General features: G+C 42.7%; 2 protein-coding genes across 6 annotated transcripts in view; one reads left to right on the forward strand and one right to left on the reverse strand.

Annotated features, from left to right (window-relative positions):
• LOC121538471 (protein kinase C and casein kinase substrate in neurons protein 1-like) overlaps positions 1-4,550 on the forward strand; it is a 75,714-nt gene extending 71,164 nt beyond the window's left edge. For 2 of the 5 annotated variants that reach the window (XM_041846507.2, XM_041846509.1), the window contains 5 exons: positions 546-578; positions 716-831; positions 963-1,004; positions 1,933-2,165; positions 2,686-4,550. In XM_041846507.2, the coding sequence (XP_041702441.1) occupies positions 546-578; positions 716-831; positions 963-1,004; positions 1,933-2,165; positions 2,686-2,795 (534 nt within the window). In that variant the 3' untranslated portion in view covers positions 2,796-4,550. The remainder of the gene's footprint in view (positions 1-545; positions 579-715; positions 832-962; positions 1,005-1,932; positions 2,166-2,685) is intronic. The other 3 variants (XM_041846511.1, XM_041846510.1, XM_041846512.2) reach the window with 3 other exon arrangements.
• Positions 4,551-6,323: 1,773 nt separating this feature from the next.
• On the reverse strand, positions 6,324-17,701 carry LOC121538472 (SAM pointed domain-containing Ets transcription factor-like). The gene is made up of 5 exons (XM_041846513.2): positions 17,219-17,701; positions 11,838-12,286; positions 8,373-8,570; positions 7,963-8,133; positions 6,324-7,725 (listed from the first exon to the last, which is right to left on the reverse strand). Exons 2-5 carry the CDS (start codon positions 12,271-12,273, stop codon positions 7,547-7,549), a joined length of 984 nt encoding a protein of 327 aa, XP_041702447.1. The 5' UTR covers positions 12,274-12,286; positions 17,219-17,701; the 3' UTR covers positions 6,324-7,546.
• Positions 17,702-20,726: the final 3,025 nt, after the last annotated feature.

The raw sequence follows: 20,726 nt of genomic DNA on the forward strand, positions 1-20,726 counted from the left end.
GGTTGTGGATGGGTATTCCAGCATGACAATGACCCAAAACACACGGCCAAGGCAACAAAGGAGTGGCTCAAGAAGAAGCACATGAAGGTCCTGGAGTGGCCTAGCCAGTCTCCAGACCTTAATCCCATAGAAAATCTGTGGAGGGAGCTGAACGTTTGAGTTGCCAAACGTCAGCCTCGAAACCTTAATGACTTGGAGAAGATCTGCAAAGAGGAGTGGGACAAAACCCTCCTGAGATGTGTGCAAACCTGGTGGCCAACTACAAGAAACGTCTGACCTCTGATTGCCAACAAGGGTTTTGCCACCAAGTACTAAGTCATGTTTTGCAGAGGGGTCAAATACTTATTTCCCTCATTAAAATGCTAATCAATTTATAAAAATTTTGACATGCGTTTTTCTGGATTTTTTTGTTGTTATTCTGTCTCTCACTGTTCAAATAAACCTACCATTAAAATTATAGACTGATCATGTCTTTGTCAGTGTGCAAACGTACAAAATCATCAGGGGATCAAATACTTTTTTCCCTCACTGTACTTGCTTTTCAGGATTATTTACAACAACATGGAACAAAGGTTCAGGTATTTTTTTATTAATTTCCCCCCAGATGCAAGTATTGCTTTTTGATAAGACTTCTTAATACAGGCCATTGGCCAGATCTGAGGCTCTGCTTCAGTAAAGACTTTCAGAAGTATTTATCCTCTGCTCTGCCCTCCAGGAGTACAACCCAGATGCCACTGCTGCTGTTGTTAAGAGGGAGAAGGTGCAGAAGCCGGCTGGGGCCCCACCGACCCCCAGCACTGACCATGTGGCTCCACCTGGAGACCGTGGCAGGTGAGAGGACCACTCCACTGGTCAAACTACTACTGACAAACACATACACACACACAATGACATGCCAGGGTTCATCGATATCTCTCATGATGCCATATCATTTGTTTTTCTGTCTTCCTTCAATTGATCAGCATCAGCGCTGATCATGTGGCACCACCTGGTGACCGTGGCAGGTGAGAGGTCCAAAACACTGATCAAACACCGCTGCCACACACAACTGCTACTGCCACACACCTGCTACTACCACACACACCTCCTACTTCCACACACCATCTACCGCCACACACCAGCTACTGCCACACACCTGCTACTGCCACACACCAGCTACTGCCACACCTGCTACTGCCACACACCAGCTACTGCCACACCTGCTACTGCCATACACCAGCTACTGCCACACACCTGCTACCCCCACACACCTTCTACTGCCGCACACCTGCTACTGCCGCACACCTGCTACTGCCACACACATCTGCTACTGCCACACACATGCAACTGCCACACATCTACTACTGCCACGCACACCTACTACTGCCACACACCTGCTACTGCCACACACACCTGCCACTGCCACACACATGCTACTGCCACACACTTGCTACTGCCACACACCAGCTACTGCCACACCTGCTACTGCCACACACCAGCTACTGCCACACCTGCTACTGCCATACACCAGCTACTGCCACACACCATCTACCGCCACACACCAGCTACTGCCACACACCTGCTACTGCCACACACCTGCTACTGCCACACACCTGCTACTGCCACACACACATGCTACTGCCACACACCTGCTACTGCCACACACATCAGCTACTGCCACACACACCAGCTACTGCCACACACCAGCTACTGCCACACCGGGACCTCCCTAGTCCAACCATTTAAATGGTATCATACACCCTGGGATCTAACATGATGCCATGCTTTTTTTTTGCAGTCTCCATATAATTAACTGGATTGATATTGATTATTTATGTATTTCATTAAATCTGTTAATAACAGTTGCTCTAGTCTACGGTACAGTAATGTTTGTATTTTTGATAAAATTCTCCCAATCAAACCCCTGTATCTTCCCTAACTCTTCCATTGCAGTGTGAGCAGCTATGAAAAGAACCAGGCCTACTCCACTGAGTGGTCCGATGACGATGCGCCTGCAGCCTACTCAGGCGGTGAGACCAACGGGGGTGGAAATGGAAACTCCTTCGAGGAAGACTCTGGCAGCGCAGGGAAAGGGGGTGCTGGGACCGGGACCACGTCCGGGGTCCGAGTGCGTGCTCTGTATGATTATGACGGACAGGAACAAGATGAGCTCACCTTCAAAGCTGGTAAGCAACGACATCACTTCACCATCTTTGCTGTCTCTTCATTTGGCTACAATGTATTTGCAGCTAAACCCTATTCTTGGCCCTAAGAATTGAGTCCAACAGTGCAAGCCAAGCTCTGTAACCGACACTATCAGTATCACATGGTGTATCATGGACAAGCTGACTTGATAGGGGGGTGGAGATGAGGTCACAGGAAATGTCCCGCTATCTCTGTGCATCCCATTTCGAAGCCCCTCTATTCCCAGAGGAAGATAATAGTGGTTAGTCAATAATGGCCACATTCCACTTCCTTCAATTACAGGCACCAGCTAGTCATTAGCAATTGTCTTCTGAATGTTCCTATGTTAGATGGTGTTAGTAGGGCCTTCATAACCACATGATGCACATCCTGCCTGATCTTTGCTAATAGTGACGTGATAAAGAAAACAATGAAGGTACTATTGACAATAATGTTGTTCAGTCATGGAAAGAGCATAGAATGCAAATTGATTAAGGAGTAATGTACATATGTTCTTCACAGGTGATGAACTGACCAAAACTGAGGATGAAGATGACCAAGGCTGGTGTAGAGGTCGCCTGGATACAGGCCGAGAGGGACTGTACCCGGCTAATTACGTCGAGGAGATCTAATGATCCTAGAGAAGGAGGACATGCCATTGGAGGCAGCTCGGACTGTCTCATCCAATCGCACTGCACATAGCCAGAGACTTACGAGCAACACATCCCTTGCCCAACAGATGAGCCAATCAGAGTCTTGACTAAATAAAATCTTAGTATATTAGTAGTATATTATATTATATTTATCCAGTATTTGGGGTGAGGAGGACTTAAACACTAAAACAGGAGCAGCATTTATTTGTGTACACAAACTCAAACATACTGTAACATCGAGCCAATGCAGGGACACATTTGTGTCGCTGTGTTCAATATAAAGATCATGCAGATGATTCAACGTTTTTGCAGTATATTCTCCTATAACAGTGTGACGATAATGTAACCAATTATATCTACCTGCCGGTTTAACCAGAACAAGCTACTCAGCCTACATTGTGTATATATGACACTGTTTTATGTAGCAGTTTCAATGCTGTGTGTGTTCAGTCCTCATCCTTACATTGGGAATGCTGTGTAGTGTTAAAAGTACAACAAAATGTATCCTAGATTTTATAATTTTCTCTTTTGTGATTTGGTCTAATCCCTTTTACCAGTTGTGCAGTGGTAGAGTATCTGTTTGTCTCTGTTTCTCAGTTGGTTTGCTATAGCAGCATGTGCTATGCAACATGCTTTCCCTAAACCTCCAAGCCATATTAAGGCTACAAGATGCAACTAATCCCCTGATATGAAAACCAATGCAGAGAACCAGAGTTCACCATTAGACACAGACACAGCATTGGAATAGCACCACAAGCTTGTGTCTGCCTTCATACCCGGAAGTGGAGAGGGTGGATAGATTATTTTCTCTCTCTTCCCATCACCACCCTTGAATCATAACATCTCATTTCCATTAATTGCAAGGTATTTTAGAAGATTTGTTCATTTCGATCCATTGCTGTGTTTTATCTAGAATACCTGTGAGGGAACTTCTGCATTTTAGGGTCAGTAGGCAAGGTATTATCACCAGTTTGCTTTGATTTAATCTGTCAGTGCTGACAAGAACGTTTCGGACAATTTGATTGTTCAGGTGATGTATTCAGGCATATTTAATGTGAATTTAGTTGTTTTCCTGCTGTAGGGGGAAAACAGCATATAGAAAAAATTGTTTTGAACTATGTTACTGTTCGATGGTTGTCTCCTGGTAAGATAGGAACATCAGTCTTGACGGTACCATGCTGCAGATCCTTGTCTTAAAATGGAAACGTGGACATGAATGTACTATTGTAGGGGCCTGGAAGGAGACATGCTGTATTTAACTAGGCATGTTTTATTCCATTGTCATAGAGAACACTACCAGAAAAAAAAGTGGTTTTGAGCCCATTTACCTACTTAGGCCAAAGAATGACCAAAATCCGAAAATGCATAAAACTCTCTCTATCCATGCAATAACTCACATATCACATAACCCTGTCAAGGATTTTCTTGTCAAGATGCAACTCATGCAACTAACTGCTTCCTGTCCTCTGCATATTTCTTTGTTCATTCAGTAGGCGATCCACATGGGGGAAGACAAGAGCATACCACAGTGACCACAGTATATCAGAAATAATTTATTTGTCTACAGTAATTAACTTTACTTTAGATTGCTCCCAGTAGTATACTTCACATGCTCACACCTAACTCAGCCCCAGCTTTGAATACACATTTATAAACTGGATGGTTCGAGCCCTGAATGCTGATTGGCTGTAAACCGTGGTATATTTAAGCAATAAGGCCCGAGGGGGTGTGGTATATGGCCAATATACCACTGCTAAGAGCTGTTCTTATGCACGACGCAACGCGGAGTGCCTGGATACAGCCCTTAGCCGTGGTATATTGGCCATATACCACAAACCCCAGAGGCGCCTTATTGCTATTATAATCTGGTTACCAATGTAATTAGAGCAGTAAAAATACATGTTTTTTCATACCCTGATATACCACAGCTGTCGGCCAATCAGCATTCAGAGCTCGAACCACCCAGTTTATAACAGACCGTATACCACGGGTATGACAAAACATTTATTTTTACTGTTCTAATTACATTGGTAACCAGTTTATAATAGCAATAAGGCACCTCTGGGGTTTGTGGTATATGGCCAATATACCACGGCTAAGGGCTGTATCCAGGCACTCCACATTGCGTTGTGCATAATAACATCCCTTAGCCGTGGTATATTGGCCAAATACCACACCCCCTTGTGCCTTATTGCTTAAATATACAGAAAACACTACAGTACTTGTTGAGAAATCTAGCTCATCAGATGTTGTCCGATGCAAATATTGTTGCCAATGGTAGGCTAAATCACACACGCAATGATGTTGTGAGAACAGAATGCTCATGGACATGAGGTTATACAGTAGGTCTCGTTAAGGTCGATGTCATAGAACATTTTCTAGCGACAGGATGTGTTTAGGTTAAGGCTTCAGAGGAGACTTCACCAGGTCTTGGTATCACTGTTGAGAGATCACATCACCAGCTCACAAGTTATGTGTATTAGTGTAAGCTGTCCAGCCTAGCAAAAATAGCTAATACCATCGAAATATGTCCTTTACACACACACACACACACACACACACACACACACACACACACACAGGAACACACACATCTCGGGTAGATATTTGGGGGGAAAAACAAACATTTTTTTTATTTTTTTTATTTAACCTTTATTTAACCAGGTAAGCCAGTTGAGAACAAGTTCTCATTTACAACTGCGACCTGGCCAAGATAAAGCAAAGCAGTGCGATAAAAACAACAACACAGAGTTACATATGGGATAAACAAAACGTCCTTATCATCCAGTGTGTATGAGTTGTGTAATTGTAGAGAAGAAAAAAAAAAATTTCCCAAGTGATCGAATACTAAGACAAAATGTAGTGTCATACATGTAAATGTGTTACAACAAAATAACAGCAATGGAAAAGCATATTAAGTAATAGGTACCATATCGTATGAGTTTCATTGCAATGGAATTGTCAATGCACCAGAGCGTGATGTTACCCCACGCTGTCAAATTTGTATATGATGATGTAATTTAAAGATTATATTCTATTGTAACTGTACAACTGTGTTGAGTTGGAAAGGAAACCTAACTAAGTTGAGGCAGTAAAAACGGTGTATATGTAAATGCTTTTTTATGTTGATTTTTCTCTTCCTTATGCACACAAGGGGGCAACGGCTCATGTCGTGAAAACCCTGTATTAGCAGTGTATGTATGTTTATAGTTAGTGATGTAATTTGATCTCCTAACTGGTGTAGTGCCTGTTCATCTTAATGTAACAAAAGGTTCATTTAAATATGCATAAAGATGATTGATTATGATGATAGTAATGCAAATCTTGAATCAAAGTTGTTGTGATGGTGTCAATATTGCGATATTGGTTTGAAAGGGGAAAACAAGTTTGTTGAGAATACAAACAAAACGTTTTGTGTCATTTGTGTGTTTCTTGAATGGATTTTGACTGTGCATTGTGATATGCTATGATTGTTGTCTCAGGGTGCTTGATGAGAAAGCAGAAAAATACACATTATTCTGTCATTTTATTTTAGACACATTCAGTATGTAAACACATAGAAGGATATATAGTATGCTTTAGGGTATTATACCCAAATATTGACAAAAGACATCTTGCTCACACTCATTATAAATATTCAATATTATCTTCTAACATGTGTACAGTCTGTATCCAGTCACTAATCTCTAGCCCTGTTTATACTTGCCGTTAACATGCGTCCTTCGTCCTGATCTTGACTTGATCTTGTCTGTTTACACTTATAAGATCTGATCGCAATGCGTCTTTTAATCGTCTACACCTGTCTAAAAATGTGGGCACAATCAGAATGTGGACAAGATCAGGACAAAGGCTGCATGTTAGAACCAGGTCTAAACAGGGCTTCTATCACTGATGTTTGTCTCTACATATGGATCCTAGCACTTGAAATGTGGCAATGGTATTGAAATGCCTATATTACAGTAGTTTACTGTATTCACAAATTCCTATTAGACTTTATTATTCCGCCAGTGAACGGGCACCGGAGTCAAATAATGTATCTATACTTAAATGAAATTACAAACGTAAACATCAGATCATAAGTGGCCCTATGTGGTTAACAGCTGTGGTTACTTGTGACTCATGAAGAGCCCAAACATGGGAATACCACTACAGATCAGGAGTGAACACATTGCACACATACACTCCAATATTCACCCTGCATGTAAAAAAAAATGCCATGGATTGTACGGATGCTTTTATATCCGAGGGACATTGTGTAATGTAAATGAAAGAGCAACCACCTTTAAAAAAGTCAACTGTAGCTTACACTGGTGGTTACAGTAATGTGAATTCACAATCAGAGAAAAATAATACATCCATATGGCATTGACCTTTGTGAAAATGAAATATTGGACAATTAGTATTGGAAATATTGGAAATGTAAAACATTGCATATCTAATGCAATGTGGCAATAAAAAATGACAATAAAACCCAATATCCAATCAGTTTACATAATAATATTGGAATTAGGAAGGAGTGCACAATGCAGGAGGCAGTCTTTACAGTGCGTTGCTGGAGCTAAAACAACCGTTATGTCAAAACTTGAACAACTGTATGCATAGAGAGCTTAACAGAGCACATTACTATTTTCTGAGAACCCCCCCCCCCCCTTTGCCAAAACCTGTTTGGCTAGATAGTTGTCTCCAGTCATCATCAACACTAATCTCTTCTGGCTGGCTGCCCCACAGCTTCATACAGGGTGGACAAACTGGTAGACCAGTCTCTGGGACACATCAGGCTTGCGGATGATGCCCTTCTTGTAGTACTGTCGGATAGAGCGACTCAACTTGTCATAGTTCATAGCTGGACGGTTCTTCCTGATGCCCCATAATCTGGACACATAAGCCGAGTCTTCTATTTTGAAGATTCCTGATGATTATACGAAAAACTAGCTTAGAGAGATGGAACATTTCACCTTTTTCAGAAACCAGTGCACAATATGCCCCAATGTTTAATAACCCATGTCAGCTCCCATGGCCAACTTTTCTCACCCGTACGGTGTTCATTTTAGGACACCTTCTGCCTCAAACCTAGGAGGGTTGCCCTAAAATGTACACTGTACACCCGCTTGCACTCCTCCCTCATGGCTTCTCCCTGCCTACTCACCTTTCTCCTTGTTGAGCCAGCGGATGCAGTGTCCATAGTTGTGCGGCTTGAGGAGCAGCTCTCTTAGAAACTGCCACAGGTGGATGGGCTGGCCTGAGCAGGAGGAGTCAGCCTCCTCAGCACCATGTAACCTGTTATCTCCTGGTGTGCAGGGCTCCTTCATGCATGCAGCTGTGACAAAAACAACATAGAACAGAATTAAACATTTGTTATCTCAACACCTGAAAATACCTGAAAACTACAGCACAATCTGTATAGTGAATGAGCCAGGTATTCCTTTGGCTTGTGGCTATAACACATTCAATACTTTTACAATGGAATGACCCATACCGTAGATGAAATACATGCCATGTTATATATACACCACAGTACGAGATAATGGACCCGTTCAAGGTTGTCAGTTGTCCTACCTGATCTCCAGATGTCCAGATGAGCGTACAGCAGGTCTCCACACTGCATCGAGCGCTGCCTGAAGTCCTCCTCTGTCATGGAGCACAGGTCCTTTCCACTGAGCTCCTGGAACACCTTGCCCACCTGGGGTAGCCTGTACAGGTGCTCCGTCCACAGCAGCCACTTCTGGACGTTCCCACAGTTCCACTCCATGGGGTCTGCAGAGGAGATGAGGTGTTCATGATGGACCAATCAATGGTAAACATTTATCCACAGCAAGTTATACACTGCTCAAAAAAATAAAGGGAACACTAAAATAACACATCCTAGATCTGAATGAATGAAATAATCTTATTAAATACTTTTTTCTTTACATAGTTGAATGTGCTGACAACAAAATCACACAAAAATTATCAATGGAAATCAAATGTATCAACCCATGGAGGTCTGGATTTGGAGTCACCCTCAAAATTAAAGTGGAAAACCACACTACAGGCTGATCCAACTTTGATGTAATGTCCTTAAAACAAGTCAAAATGAGGCTCAGTAGTGTGTGTGGCCTCCACGTGCCTGTATGACCTCCCTACAACGCCTGGGCATGCTCCTGATGAGGTGACGGATGGTCTCCTGAGGGATTTCCTACCAGACCTAGACTAAAGCATCCGCCAACTCCTGGACAGTCTGTGGTGCAACGTGGCGTTGGTGGATGGAGCGAGACATGATGTCCCAGATGTGCTCAATTGGATTCAGGTCTGGGGAACGGGCGGGCCAGTCCATAGCATCAATGCCTTCCTCTTGCAGGAACTGCTGACACACTCCAGCCACATGAGGTCTAGCATTGTCTTGCATTAAGAGGAACCCAGGGCCAACCGCACCAGCATATGGTCTCACAAGGGGTCTGAGGATCTCATCTCGGTACCTAATGGCAGTCAGGCTACCTCTGGCGAGCACATGGAGGGCTGTGCGGCCCCCCAAAGAAATGCCACCCCACACCATGACTGACCCACCGCCAAACCGGTCATGCTGGAGGATGTTGCAGGCAGCAGAACATTCTCCACGGCGTCTCCAGACTCTGTCACGTCTGTCACATGTGCTCAGTGTGAACCTGCTTTCATCTGTGAAGAGCACAGGGCGCCAGTGGCGAATTTGCCAATCTTGGTGTTCTCTGGCAAATGCCAAACGTCCTGCACGGTGTTGGGCTGTAAGCACAACCCCCACCTGTGGACGTCGGGCCCTCATACCACCCTCATGGAGTCTGTTTCTGACCGTTTGAGCAGACACATGCACATTTGTGGCCTGCTGGAGGTCATTTTGCAGGGCTCTGGCAGTGCTCCTCCTGCTCCTCCTTGCACAAAGGCGGAGGTAGCAGTCCTGCTGCTGGGTTGTTGCCCTCCTCCAGCCTCCTCCACGTCTCCTGATGTACTGGCCTGTCTCCTGGTAGCGCCTCCATGCTCTGGACACTACGCTGACAGACACAGCAAACCTTCTTGCCACAGCTCGCATTGATGTGCCATCCTGGATGAGCTGCACTACCTGAGCCACTTGTGTGGGTTTTAGACTCCGTCTCATGCTACCACTAGAGTGAAAGCACCGCCAGCATTCAAAAGTGACCAAAACATCAGCCAGGAAGCATAGGAACTGAGAAGTGGTCTGTGGTCACCACCTGCAAAACCAGTCCTTTATTGGGGGTGTCTTGCTAATTGCCTATAATTTCCACCTGTTGTCTATTCTATTTGCACAACAGCATGTGACATTTATTGTCAATCAGTGTTGCTTCCTAAGTGGACAGTTTGATTTCACAGAAGTGTGATTGACTTGGAGTTACATTGTGTTGTTTAAGTGTTCCCTTTATTTTTTTGAGCAGTGTATATACAGTTATATACAATGGCACTGTTGGCACCAATGATGTATATAAACCCTGTATTGCTGATGTTATGTATTGACCAGTGCGAGGCTTTGAAGCCACTGGTCGGCCATATTGGCACTCCCCCGAAGGAGCAGTCAATTAAATGTTTCAAGGACAAAATAACATGTATTTAAGTAACAGTAACATTTTAACTTAAAAATATATATACTTTAAGGAAAATGTTTATATATATATATATGTATATATATTCATGTTTTATTTTGATGTTTAGCTCACATAATATAATTTAAATGTCAGGGGTGCTGAAGGTGGGTGTGGTGCAGGAATCAAGCGCAGGACGCAGAAGCTAAGTCCAAAAGACTTTAGTGAATTATTCACGTAGTACACGAGCACAATAAGCCCGGAGGCGAAATAAAGGCGCACACAGGCGTCAAACAAAAGGCGCACTAACATGTGCGAAAACCTCTCCAAACAACGGAGGGAAGTACGTAGCTCAGAACACCAAAACAGAAGAGCAATCACACACAACACCATACACACACAACGAGAACTAAATAGGACACTAATGAGGACTAACTAGACACAGGTGTACAACATCAAGACAAAACCAAACGAACATGAAACATAGATCGGTGGCAGCTAGTACTCCGGGGACGACGACCGCCGAAACCTGCCCGAACAAGGAGGAGGAGCAGCCTCGGCCGAAACCGTGACATTAAAAGTATGCATTAAGGTGTCTGTAATAGAATAAATGTGCCAAAAACAAATGTAGACATTAATAAATGCATTTCTATAGCTTCTGAAAATGTATGCACTCACTAACTGTAAGTCGCTCTGGATAAGAGCGTCTACTAAATGACTAAAATGTTTAAAAAAATAAAAAAACGATTACAACAGTGGGGGAGTGCCAAGATGGAGGCGCGTGGCTTCAAAACAGCACCCCCTGTTAGTCATTTAGTCTATATATAAATCATTGGTTGGCACTCATGCAAATGCATAGGTTACCTATTCAAATGTGAGCTAGTGCATCTTTAAGGAGCCTTTGAGGAGAAGGAGATGAGGTTTGTGTGCATTGTGCTGTAAGCAATTTCTGAACTCATATTTGTGTTCCTTATGACAGGTAGTGAGTTGGTGAGTGTGTGAAATGATGAATTGTCAACAGAGTCATTTGCACAGGGCGGGGAGGCCCCAGACACTTCCTTTCATTGGGCTTAGCCTATCGTCAGTGGCATTAGCATAAAGTCGGAGTGTCGCATAAAGAAAGAGCAACCTAAATGGTGACCTTTACTGTTTTGTTTGCTTTGCTATAAGTAAGATCCAACAGTGCATAACAGGGTATTTCAACTGTTAGAGTAGCGCATGAAAGGTGCTCTTTTCTCTGTGCTCTTTTATCCTTATCCTCTGCCAATCTACTGACAGTGACAGGTCACATGCTCAACTGTAGTGAACATGATAGACCCTGAGACTGATAGAGGCATGAGGTCTATACCTTTTGGAGAACTTAACATATGAAATGGTAGCACAGTTTACAGCACAGGATAAGGTGGTAATAACATGGTAACAGTATGGTAACAAATTATAGGCACACAATAGCTTGGTAATTTAACAGTTTTCCTACCTGGGGTAATGTTGAGCAGCTTGCAGGCAGTCTGTATGTCCTTCAGTACCTCTCCCAACACCATGCTCTGAACCTGCTCCAGACAGCGTTCCTCCACCTGTCCCTCCAGCCCAGAGGGGACCCCCAGGCCCTGGCTGTTGATGACAGGGCACTGCTCCAGGGCCTTACAGGGGGGCACAGGGGGCGCTGCTTCAGACTTCTTCAACAGCCACGAGCTGTTTTCAGTGAGGAGCATGTCGAAGCAGGGCAGGAAGACCCCTTGCAGGCTGCGTTCAGGAACGGTGTGTTTAGGCACACTTATCAATCCCCGGGGCGGCTTGGTGTCCTCCTCCTCCTCCCAGGCCTGTAGGGCAGACTCACTGTGGGGGTAGTCACTGAAACTCATCAGGGGTAGGTGCACTGTGCTTCCCACACAGTCACAGCCTGGACTCCCCATAGCTTCAACAGTGCTGGAGAAAACAAAGGAAGACTTTCATCAGTCATGTTGTATAAAGGGATTTATACTGGATACACCAAAATATAATTTCGGAATCTCAATCTCAATTGGAAACAATAGCGAACTCGATGACAAACTGTTCATATATTGACATAGTAAATGAGAGGTGTAGGAACAAACGTTTAAATTTTTTTATCATGTCTGATGAAGAACAGAAACTGTCATCCACAAGTGACACTTTCTATTTACACTTTTCTAGTCACTTTGTTTGACTGTCTTATTTTCCTTCAATTCACATGGCAAGCTTTTCTCTCAGACAGTACTGACTTTATGCTGCATTGAAACCATGCCCAACTATTTAAACAGTAGTAATCCTAAAGCAAATATGACATTTTATACATTTTGTTTGGTCTGTTGGTACTTTCTTCTAAATGTTGAATTAAACAATCTCTTTTCATAAAAACAACATTTCATTATGTAGAGTAGCCCATTTGAGTATGGTGTGTAAAGGGCTGACTTTTGGTCATGTTATTAGTAACCCTATAGGATGAAACCCTGCAGGTGGAAAATGACAGTTCAGTTGGACACCAGAGTGACAGTTAGTTCAGTGAGAACATAATTCTACGGGGGGGCCTGACCCTCTTATCTTACCCTGAGGTAACAAACATAATGTAATGTCAAGACTGGGTAACTGAAACTAACGCATGAAATAATATGAAACTATGTGAGTATATTGGCATCCAGTAAATCCATCATAAACACTGGATTAAGAGATGATAAACTAGGCTGAAGTAAGTAGCATTGTCCCATTTAAAGTAATTGCAGTAATAACGTCATGCAATACTGTATCAATGACAGCTGAATCAGCACTTATAGACAGAGGCCCTAGGCCTAGGGTTTTTGGTTGGTTGCTCATGTGCTGGTGGACACTGACAGGATTAAGTATTTTAGGCACTGAGATTGATTTGAGGTTAATTGTAAAAAGAAAGTCCCTGCCCTCACGGCATATTAGATAAAAGGTGGATAATGAATAACCCAGCCCATATCCATGGCGTGAGTAAGACATCACCTGGGGTGGGGGTGGCATTGTATCCTCTGACGTGCTGGTTTAACCGCAACAGCTCATAATGCTGCCCTGGCCGTGCTCACGTAGTGGGAGGGATTACATGAACATCTGTTCATACATCCAATATTGAGACGTTTGAGAAGTGCTGTGCCTCTGGGCACTATAACCAGAATGTACCCTCCTTATGTATGACTTGTGCTGTATCTTGTACTGTTGCCATTGACACTAAGGTGTACAAATGACAGTATAGTGCAGTTGTTTGAGCCTAGGAGCTTTTCCTCCCAAGATTACTAGAGTTGAGAGAGATTATCATGGAAGAGATATTTACCCCTAGGTGTGTGTTCAGGTGCTTTTGTCTTTGGGCGATGGACTAGGCATGCAAGACCATGAGATGTTTTCACGCCAATTATCTAAGCAAATCAATATCACATAAAACAACATTTTATTGCTGACTGACATGGCTTGTTAAAATACCTGCCCTTTCAGATATCACATCCTATACTTTGAGAAAATGGGAAATACTTTTTTACAGTGGTGGAAAAGATAACCACTTGTCGAACTTGAGTAAAAGTAAAGATACCTTCATAGAAAATGACTCAAGTAAAAATGAAAGTCACCCAGTAAAATACAACTTGAGTAAAAGTCTAAAAATTATTTGGTTTTAAAAATACTTAAGTATCAAAAGTAAATGTAATTGGTAAAATATACTTAAGTATCAAAAGTAAAAGTAAAAATTATTTCAAATTCCTTATATTAAGCAAACCAGACTGCACGATTTTCTTGTATTTTTTTTATTTACCGATAGCCAGGGGCACACTCCAACACTCAGACATCATTTAAAAACTAAGCATTAGTGAGTCCGACATATCAAAGGCAGTTGGAATGACCAGGGATGTTCTCTTGATAAGTGCATGAATTGGACCATTTTCCTGTCCTGCTAGTACTTTTGGATGTCAGGGAAAATGTATGGTGTAAAAATTCATAATTTTCTTTAGGAATGTAGTGGAGTTAAAGTAAAAGTTGTCAAAAATATAAATAGTAAAGTAAAGTACACATGCCCCAAAAACTACTTAAGTAGTACTTGAAAGTATTTTTACTTAAGTACTTTACACCACTCGGTTTTTATTACTATTTAGTGCTTGAGGGGTTTGGGCAGATCATATGGCTTATCGTTTCCAAGACTAAGTGTAACATAATTGTTGAGTTCTTACAGGGAAGTTAATTGACAAAATACTGTAAAATGGGGGCCTTTCATCTTCTATGGAAAATGAAATAGTTCATTAGAATGAATCAGTGGCGATTTTAGCATGTCAATATTGGTGGGGCAAACAAAAAAAATAAAATGTGGGATGCATGCCAGCAAAGCCACTACACAACACAACACATTAATTGCACTATAATGGTGACCACAAACTGTTTGGGCCTACATAAAGCTGTCCCAACAGCAGAGTCCCAACAGCAGTCCCAACATCTTACCACTGCTACACCTGGCTATAAGCGGAGCCTTGTCTGGCAGCGAAACAGTTCATTCAGCCTCATTTATTGCCTTTAAAAAAAACATAGCTGATATAGCTGACTTGCTTAAACTAATTTGGTTGCTACTGACAATTGAGATGTACAAACTGGCATAAGGGGACAACAAGCGAATAAGAGGTCATCCGTAATTTCTATTAAGACATTAATGAGCGAGCTAGGACGGACATGGTCAATATAACTATTTGTTTAGAACTTTTGAAATGTACAGCGACAGAATTCAGAACATGGGCCGTTCTTACAGTGTTCTCCCTGTACACCAAGTCAGAACCGTAGGATAAATAAAGGGGGCATATGAGCAGATAATGAAAGCTCTTACAATATTCGATGGTTACAATTCTCTAAAACAGGTTATACAGTAGGCGAAATTAAGACGGGAAAATAGACCAAATTATTAGGGTGAGGCACATGGGCTACTAACAGCTTACTCCACAACATACACTTAGTATTACTTTCTTAGCTACAGTATACATATCTCCCTGGCATATTACATCATTTATGCAGCAGCATACAATACATTTTTGGACTCACCTTGTTGTGCTGTGCTCACTTGAACAGGAAGGTGGGATGGCGGTCCTTCGTGTGCAAATTTTGTCATCAAAGACTGGCATTCTCTGGATTTAATGGTGCTTTCAAGACAACTGGGAACTCGGAAAAAAACAAGGTTGAATCATGATGACGTCAGTGATCTTCAGGTCATAGCTCTAAAAAGAGGCCAGAGTTCTGGATTTACAATTCCGAGTTGGATGATCGTTCAAAACGTATTTTCACAGTCGGACCTCGTTTTCTCCCGAGTTCCCAGTTGTCTTGAACTCACGTTTTCACAGTTCCGATTTAACAGTTGTTTTGAGTGCGGCACAAATCATGCTTCATTGACAGCATGGCCATTGTTGAATGTTTATCATTTTAAACTTGGAAAAGAGACCCTTAATCCCAGATTTGGGACCACACAGCCACTCCACTGAATAGCAGGCTAGTGATTGCTTTGCAATGCTTGCAGTTAGCCACTGATTCCTTCCAAACTACTTATTGTTGAATTTGCGATTTCCAACTTGTTGTGTAATGTTTATGTCCAATGGCCGATGAGCACCGATTCGTTTTATCTATAATTTCTCTTCATTATTTCTCTTCATATGACAAGGATTAAAAATGATTTGCCAGTAGATTGTCGACTTGATTCATGATGATGACTGCTAGCTAAGATTTTAAAAATATGATGTTGACATGATCAGTCCAATCAAAGCTATTGTAGATAAAACGTGATTTGATATCATTCTTGGATGGGCACTTCTAATGTAACTCTATGGCAGCACCCAAGGGGCTTGAATTTTCGAGGTCTACACTTAGACTTGGCAGTGACTAGTGTCCCCATGAGTGACAGAACACTGAGCCAATCACGGCACAACTAGAGAACATTACCAACACCTACGCTGGCTGCCCCACCACCACAGAAAGCACTGAGCTAGGCTGAAACACCTGCATTTTGGAGCTGCCTTACTCAAGAAAGCAAAAAAGAGACCATGTTTGTATGCGGCTTTATTAACCCAATTATATATATATATATATTTTTTTTTAATTACATTGTTTGCAAACTGATATTTGACACGTATTAATGCCAAAATAACATGCAAAACAGGCAAGCCCCAAAAAATACAATTTTTATTTAGTTATTTGCTTTTTAAAAAATCTGAGTGTACTAAACTTTTAATCAGAGTTCAGGCACACATTATAATTAGCAGAGTGCTTAAACTCTCATTACACATGTTGAACTGGTTTGGTTCCCCTTGGGGCCTGGTTAATAAAAATGAACAACGTTACTAGTGAGTGATTATTAACAAGCAGTTTTTTGCACTTGCCATGGATGCAAGGAAAGAAATTAGGAAATGTCAGAGCATCAAAAGGAAAGAAAATCACCTGCACTTTATATCTGAGGGGCATGAAAATGCCATAAAAAAAAAGAATCACCTCTGATATTGCAACACAAGAGTAAAAACAAGTCTGAGGGAATTTGTAAGTGCTCAAAAACTGTAACAGAGTGAAAAAGTGAATATAAACTTAGTGTTTCGTTCAAACATACATCATCAGTGTCTTGAACTGTGACCCCTTCTGTAAAGAGTGGCATGGTACTGTAGCTACAACACTCCAACAGTCCACTGCTACAGTGTTAATCCCTGGCTGAAACTCTTCCTATTAAACTGGTTCCATAGTTTGCTTTCCTCAAGAATATATCTCCTTTTAAATCACACTGATCAAAATTACCACCTCTACATCCTTGCATAGTTCAACTTAATTATTAAAAATCCACCTCAATTTCTGTCCCAAGCCCAAGTATGCCCGTAGACTTACCTGGTCAGAGGTGCAGGCTGCTGATGTTGTCTGAGCTGGTAGACTGTCACTCTGGATATCTGTTTTCGTGTCTGTCAAAGGACTGTCTTCTTGTCCAGGTGCTGAAGATTTCCACAGTGAGTCACAATACAGATAGCAGGTAGTCAGAAGCTCAAGTCTAATATGTAGGCTTTGCCTCAGTGGTTCTCTCTGGTTGGCTGTTGCAGTCGTCAGGTTGTAACAGATGATGGTGGCGCTCAGGTCATGCGGCAGCGATATGTCAAGGAGAGGGTCATTAGGCAGGATGCCTGGAGCCGTGTCTCAAACACTTTCAGGTGGTCGTAGCTCTGTCTGATGCTCTGACAGTTGTGAGAGAGTCCTCAGCTGGCTTGATTGGTTGAGTGTGAGGCGAGGTTATTGGTCATTGCCAGCCAGCCTTATCTGTAATAAAGTTCTCACAATACTGACAGATTCATGCCAGAGGAGGGTGTGTGCCCAAGCAAGCGTGTGCATAGGAATGCTTGCTTCAATGTGACTTCAAGTCATATTTATAAGGAGCCATTTTAACCTAGGTAAACAGTATGATGAATGTGGTTCTGCCTAGCTACAGGTGTATGAGCAACTCTGTGATGACATATGTAGCTTCCCTCCCCTCTTAAGAAGAGTGGCAGTTAACTCTTTGCTGTCAGCCATGGCTTCTCATAGTGAAAGGAAGAGTTTTCTAAAAGTGTTCCCTTCAGTATTTGTTATAATCGAGACAATGTTTGTGATTTGTGAATAAGACAACATTCCATTGGCCTGAGGGGATTTTTCAAAGAATTCTCATCACTTAAAAATGGACATAATGAGTCAGGCTGCATTGTCTTAATAAGAGCCAGGTAACAACACATTTGTCTACCAAATGAGCAATTACAATATGCAGTGATTTTTTGAAATACAAGCTTTCTACTTTTTGCCATTTTAGGTGAAGTTGAGAAAAAAATTAAGAAAGTTGCACACACTCTACAAATCCAGTATATTTCTCTCCTTTAAATATTTTGGAGTACAAAGCCTATAGAGCATGGGTATCAAACTCATTCCACGGAGGCCCGAGTGTATTTTTTTTATTTTATAACCGTCCTTACCAGCACAAATGACTACAGTAATTTACACCACATAAATATTTGTTTGTCCTTTTCCTGGATATAGTGTTACCCAGCCTATTCAACAATGCCATATCAGATGTGATGAGGCAGCAGGAGGTGAGCCATGATCTGCAAGAGAACAGAACCACACCTGGATGTTCTTTGGATCGCTACAGTGTTGTCGTATTCATACAGTATGTCTGTGTATCACTGTTTGCACAGAAAAAGCAGCTTACAAACTACATCTCAGACACACCCGTGAAAACACACACCAACACACGCACATGCCAGAGGAGGCTGGTGGGAGGAGCTATAGGAGGACGGGCTCAGTGTAATGGATGAAATGGAATAAATGGAACGGTATCAAACACATTAAACATATGGAAACCATGTTTGACTATGTTCTATTTACAGTGCATTCGGAAAGAATTCAGACCACTTCACTTTCTCTACATTTTGTTACGTTACAGCCTTATTCTCGTAATGGATTAAATTGGGGGGTTTTCCTCATCAATCTACACACAATATCCCATAATGATATAGCAAAACAGGTTTTTACAAATTTATTAAAAACAAAAACTGAAATATTACATTTACATAAGTATTCAGACCCTTTACTCAGTACTTTGTTGAAGCAGCTTTGGCAGCGATTACAGCCTTGAGTCTTCTTGGGTATGACTCTACAAGCTTGGCACACCTGTATTTGGGGAGTTTCTCCCATTCTTCTCTGCAGATCATCTAAAGCTCTGTCAGGTTAGATGGGGAGCGTCGCTGCACAGCTATTTTCAGGTCTCTCCAGAGATGTTCAATCAGGTTCAAGTCCGGGCTCTGGCTGGGCCACTCAAGGACATTCAGAGACTTGTCCCGAAGCCACTCCTGCATTGTCTTGGCTGTGTGCTTAGGGTCATCGTCCTGTTGGAAGGTGAACCTTCGCCCTAGTCTGAAGTCCTGAGCACTCTGGAGCAGGTTTTCATCAAAAATCTCTCTGTACTTTGCTCCATTCATCTTTCCCTCGATCCTGTCTAGTCTCCCAGCCCCAACAGCATGATGCTGCCACCACCATGCTTCACCGTAGGGATGGTATTGGCCAGGTGATGAGCGGTACCTGGTTTCCTCCAGACGTGACGCTTGGCATTCAGGCCAAAGAGTTCAATCTTGGTTTCATCAGACCAGAGAATCTTGTTTCTCATGGTCTGAGAGTCCTTTAGGTGCCTTTTGGCAAACTCCAATCTGGTTGTCATGTGCCTTTTACTGAGGAGTGGCTTCCGTCTGGCCACTCTACCATAAAGGCCTATTTGGTGAAGTGCTGCAGAGATTATTGTCCTTCTGGAAGGTTCTCCCATCTCCACAGAGGAACTCTGGAGCTCTGTCAGAGTGACCATCGGGTTCTAGGTCGCCTCCCTGACCAAGGTCCCCGATTGCTCAGTTTGGCCGGGCGGCCAGTTCTAGGAAGAGTCTTTGTGGTTCCAAACTTCTTGCATTTAAGAATGATTGAGGCCACTGTGTTCTTGGGGACCTTCAATGCTGCATACATTTTTTGGTACCCTTCCCCAGATCTGTGACTCGACACAATCCTGTCTCGGAGCTCTACAGACAATTCCTTCGACCTCATGGCTTGGTTTTTGCTCTGACATGCACTGTCAACTGTGGGACCTTAAATAGACAGGTGTGTGCCTTAGCAAATAATGTCCAATCAATAGAATTTACCACAGGTGGACCCCAAATTTAGTTGTAGAAACATCTCAAGGATGATCAATGGAAACAGGATGCACCTGAGCCTAATTTCGAGTCTCATTGCAAAGGGTCTGAATACTTATGTAAATAAGGATGAATTGTTCAGCAGTCTTATTGCTTGGGCGTAGAAGCTGTTAAGGAGCCTTTTGGTCCTAGACTTGGCGCTCCGGTACCGCTTGCCATGCGGTAGCAGAGAGAACAGTCTATAACTTGGGTGACAGTCAATTTGTTGGGCCTTCCTCTGACACCGCCTAGTACATAGGTCCTGGATAATGTCAGCTGTATAACTTTTTCAGGATCTGGGGACCCATGCCAAATCTTTTCAGTCTGCTGAGGGGGGAAAAGGTGTTGTCGTGCCCTCTTCACAACTGTCTTGGTGTGTTTGGACCATGATAGTTTGATGGTGATGTGGACACCAATGAACTTGAAACTCTCGACCCGCTCCACTTCAGCCCTGTTGATGTTAATGGGGGCCTGTTTGGCCCTCCTTTTCCTGTAGCATACGATCATCTCACGTTGAGGGAGAGGTTATTGTCCTGGCACAACACTGCCAGGTCTCTGACCTCCTCCCTATAGGGTGTCTCATCGTTGTCGGTGATCAGGCCTACCACTGTTGTGTCGTCAGCAATCTTAATGGTGGTGTTGGAGTCGTGCTTGGCCACGCAGTCGTG

The sequence above is a fragment of the Coregonus clupeaformis genome, chromosome 24 (genome assembly GCF_020615455.1).
Source record: "Coregonus clupeaformis isolate EN_2021a chromosome 24, ASM2061545v1, whole genome shotgun sequence".
Classification (NCBI taxonomy): domain Eukaryota; kingdom Metazoa; phylum Chordata; class Actinopteri; order Salmoniformes; family Salmonidae; genus Coregonus; species Coregonus clupeaformis.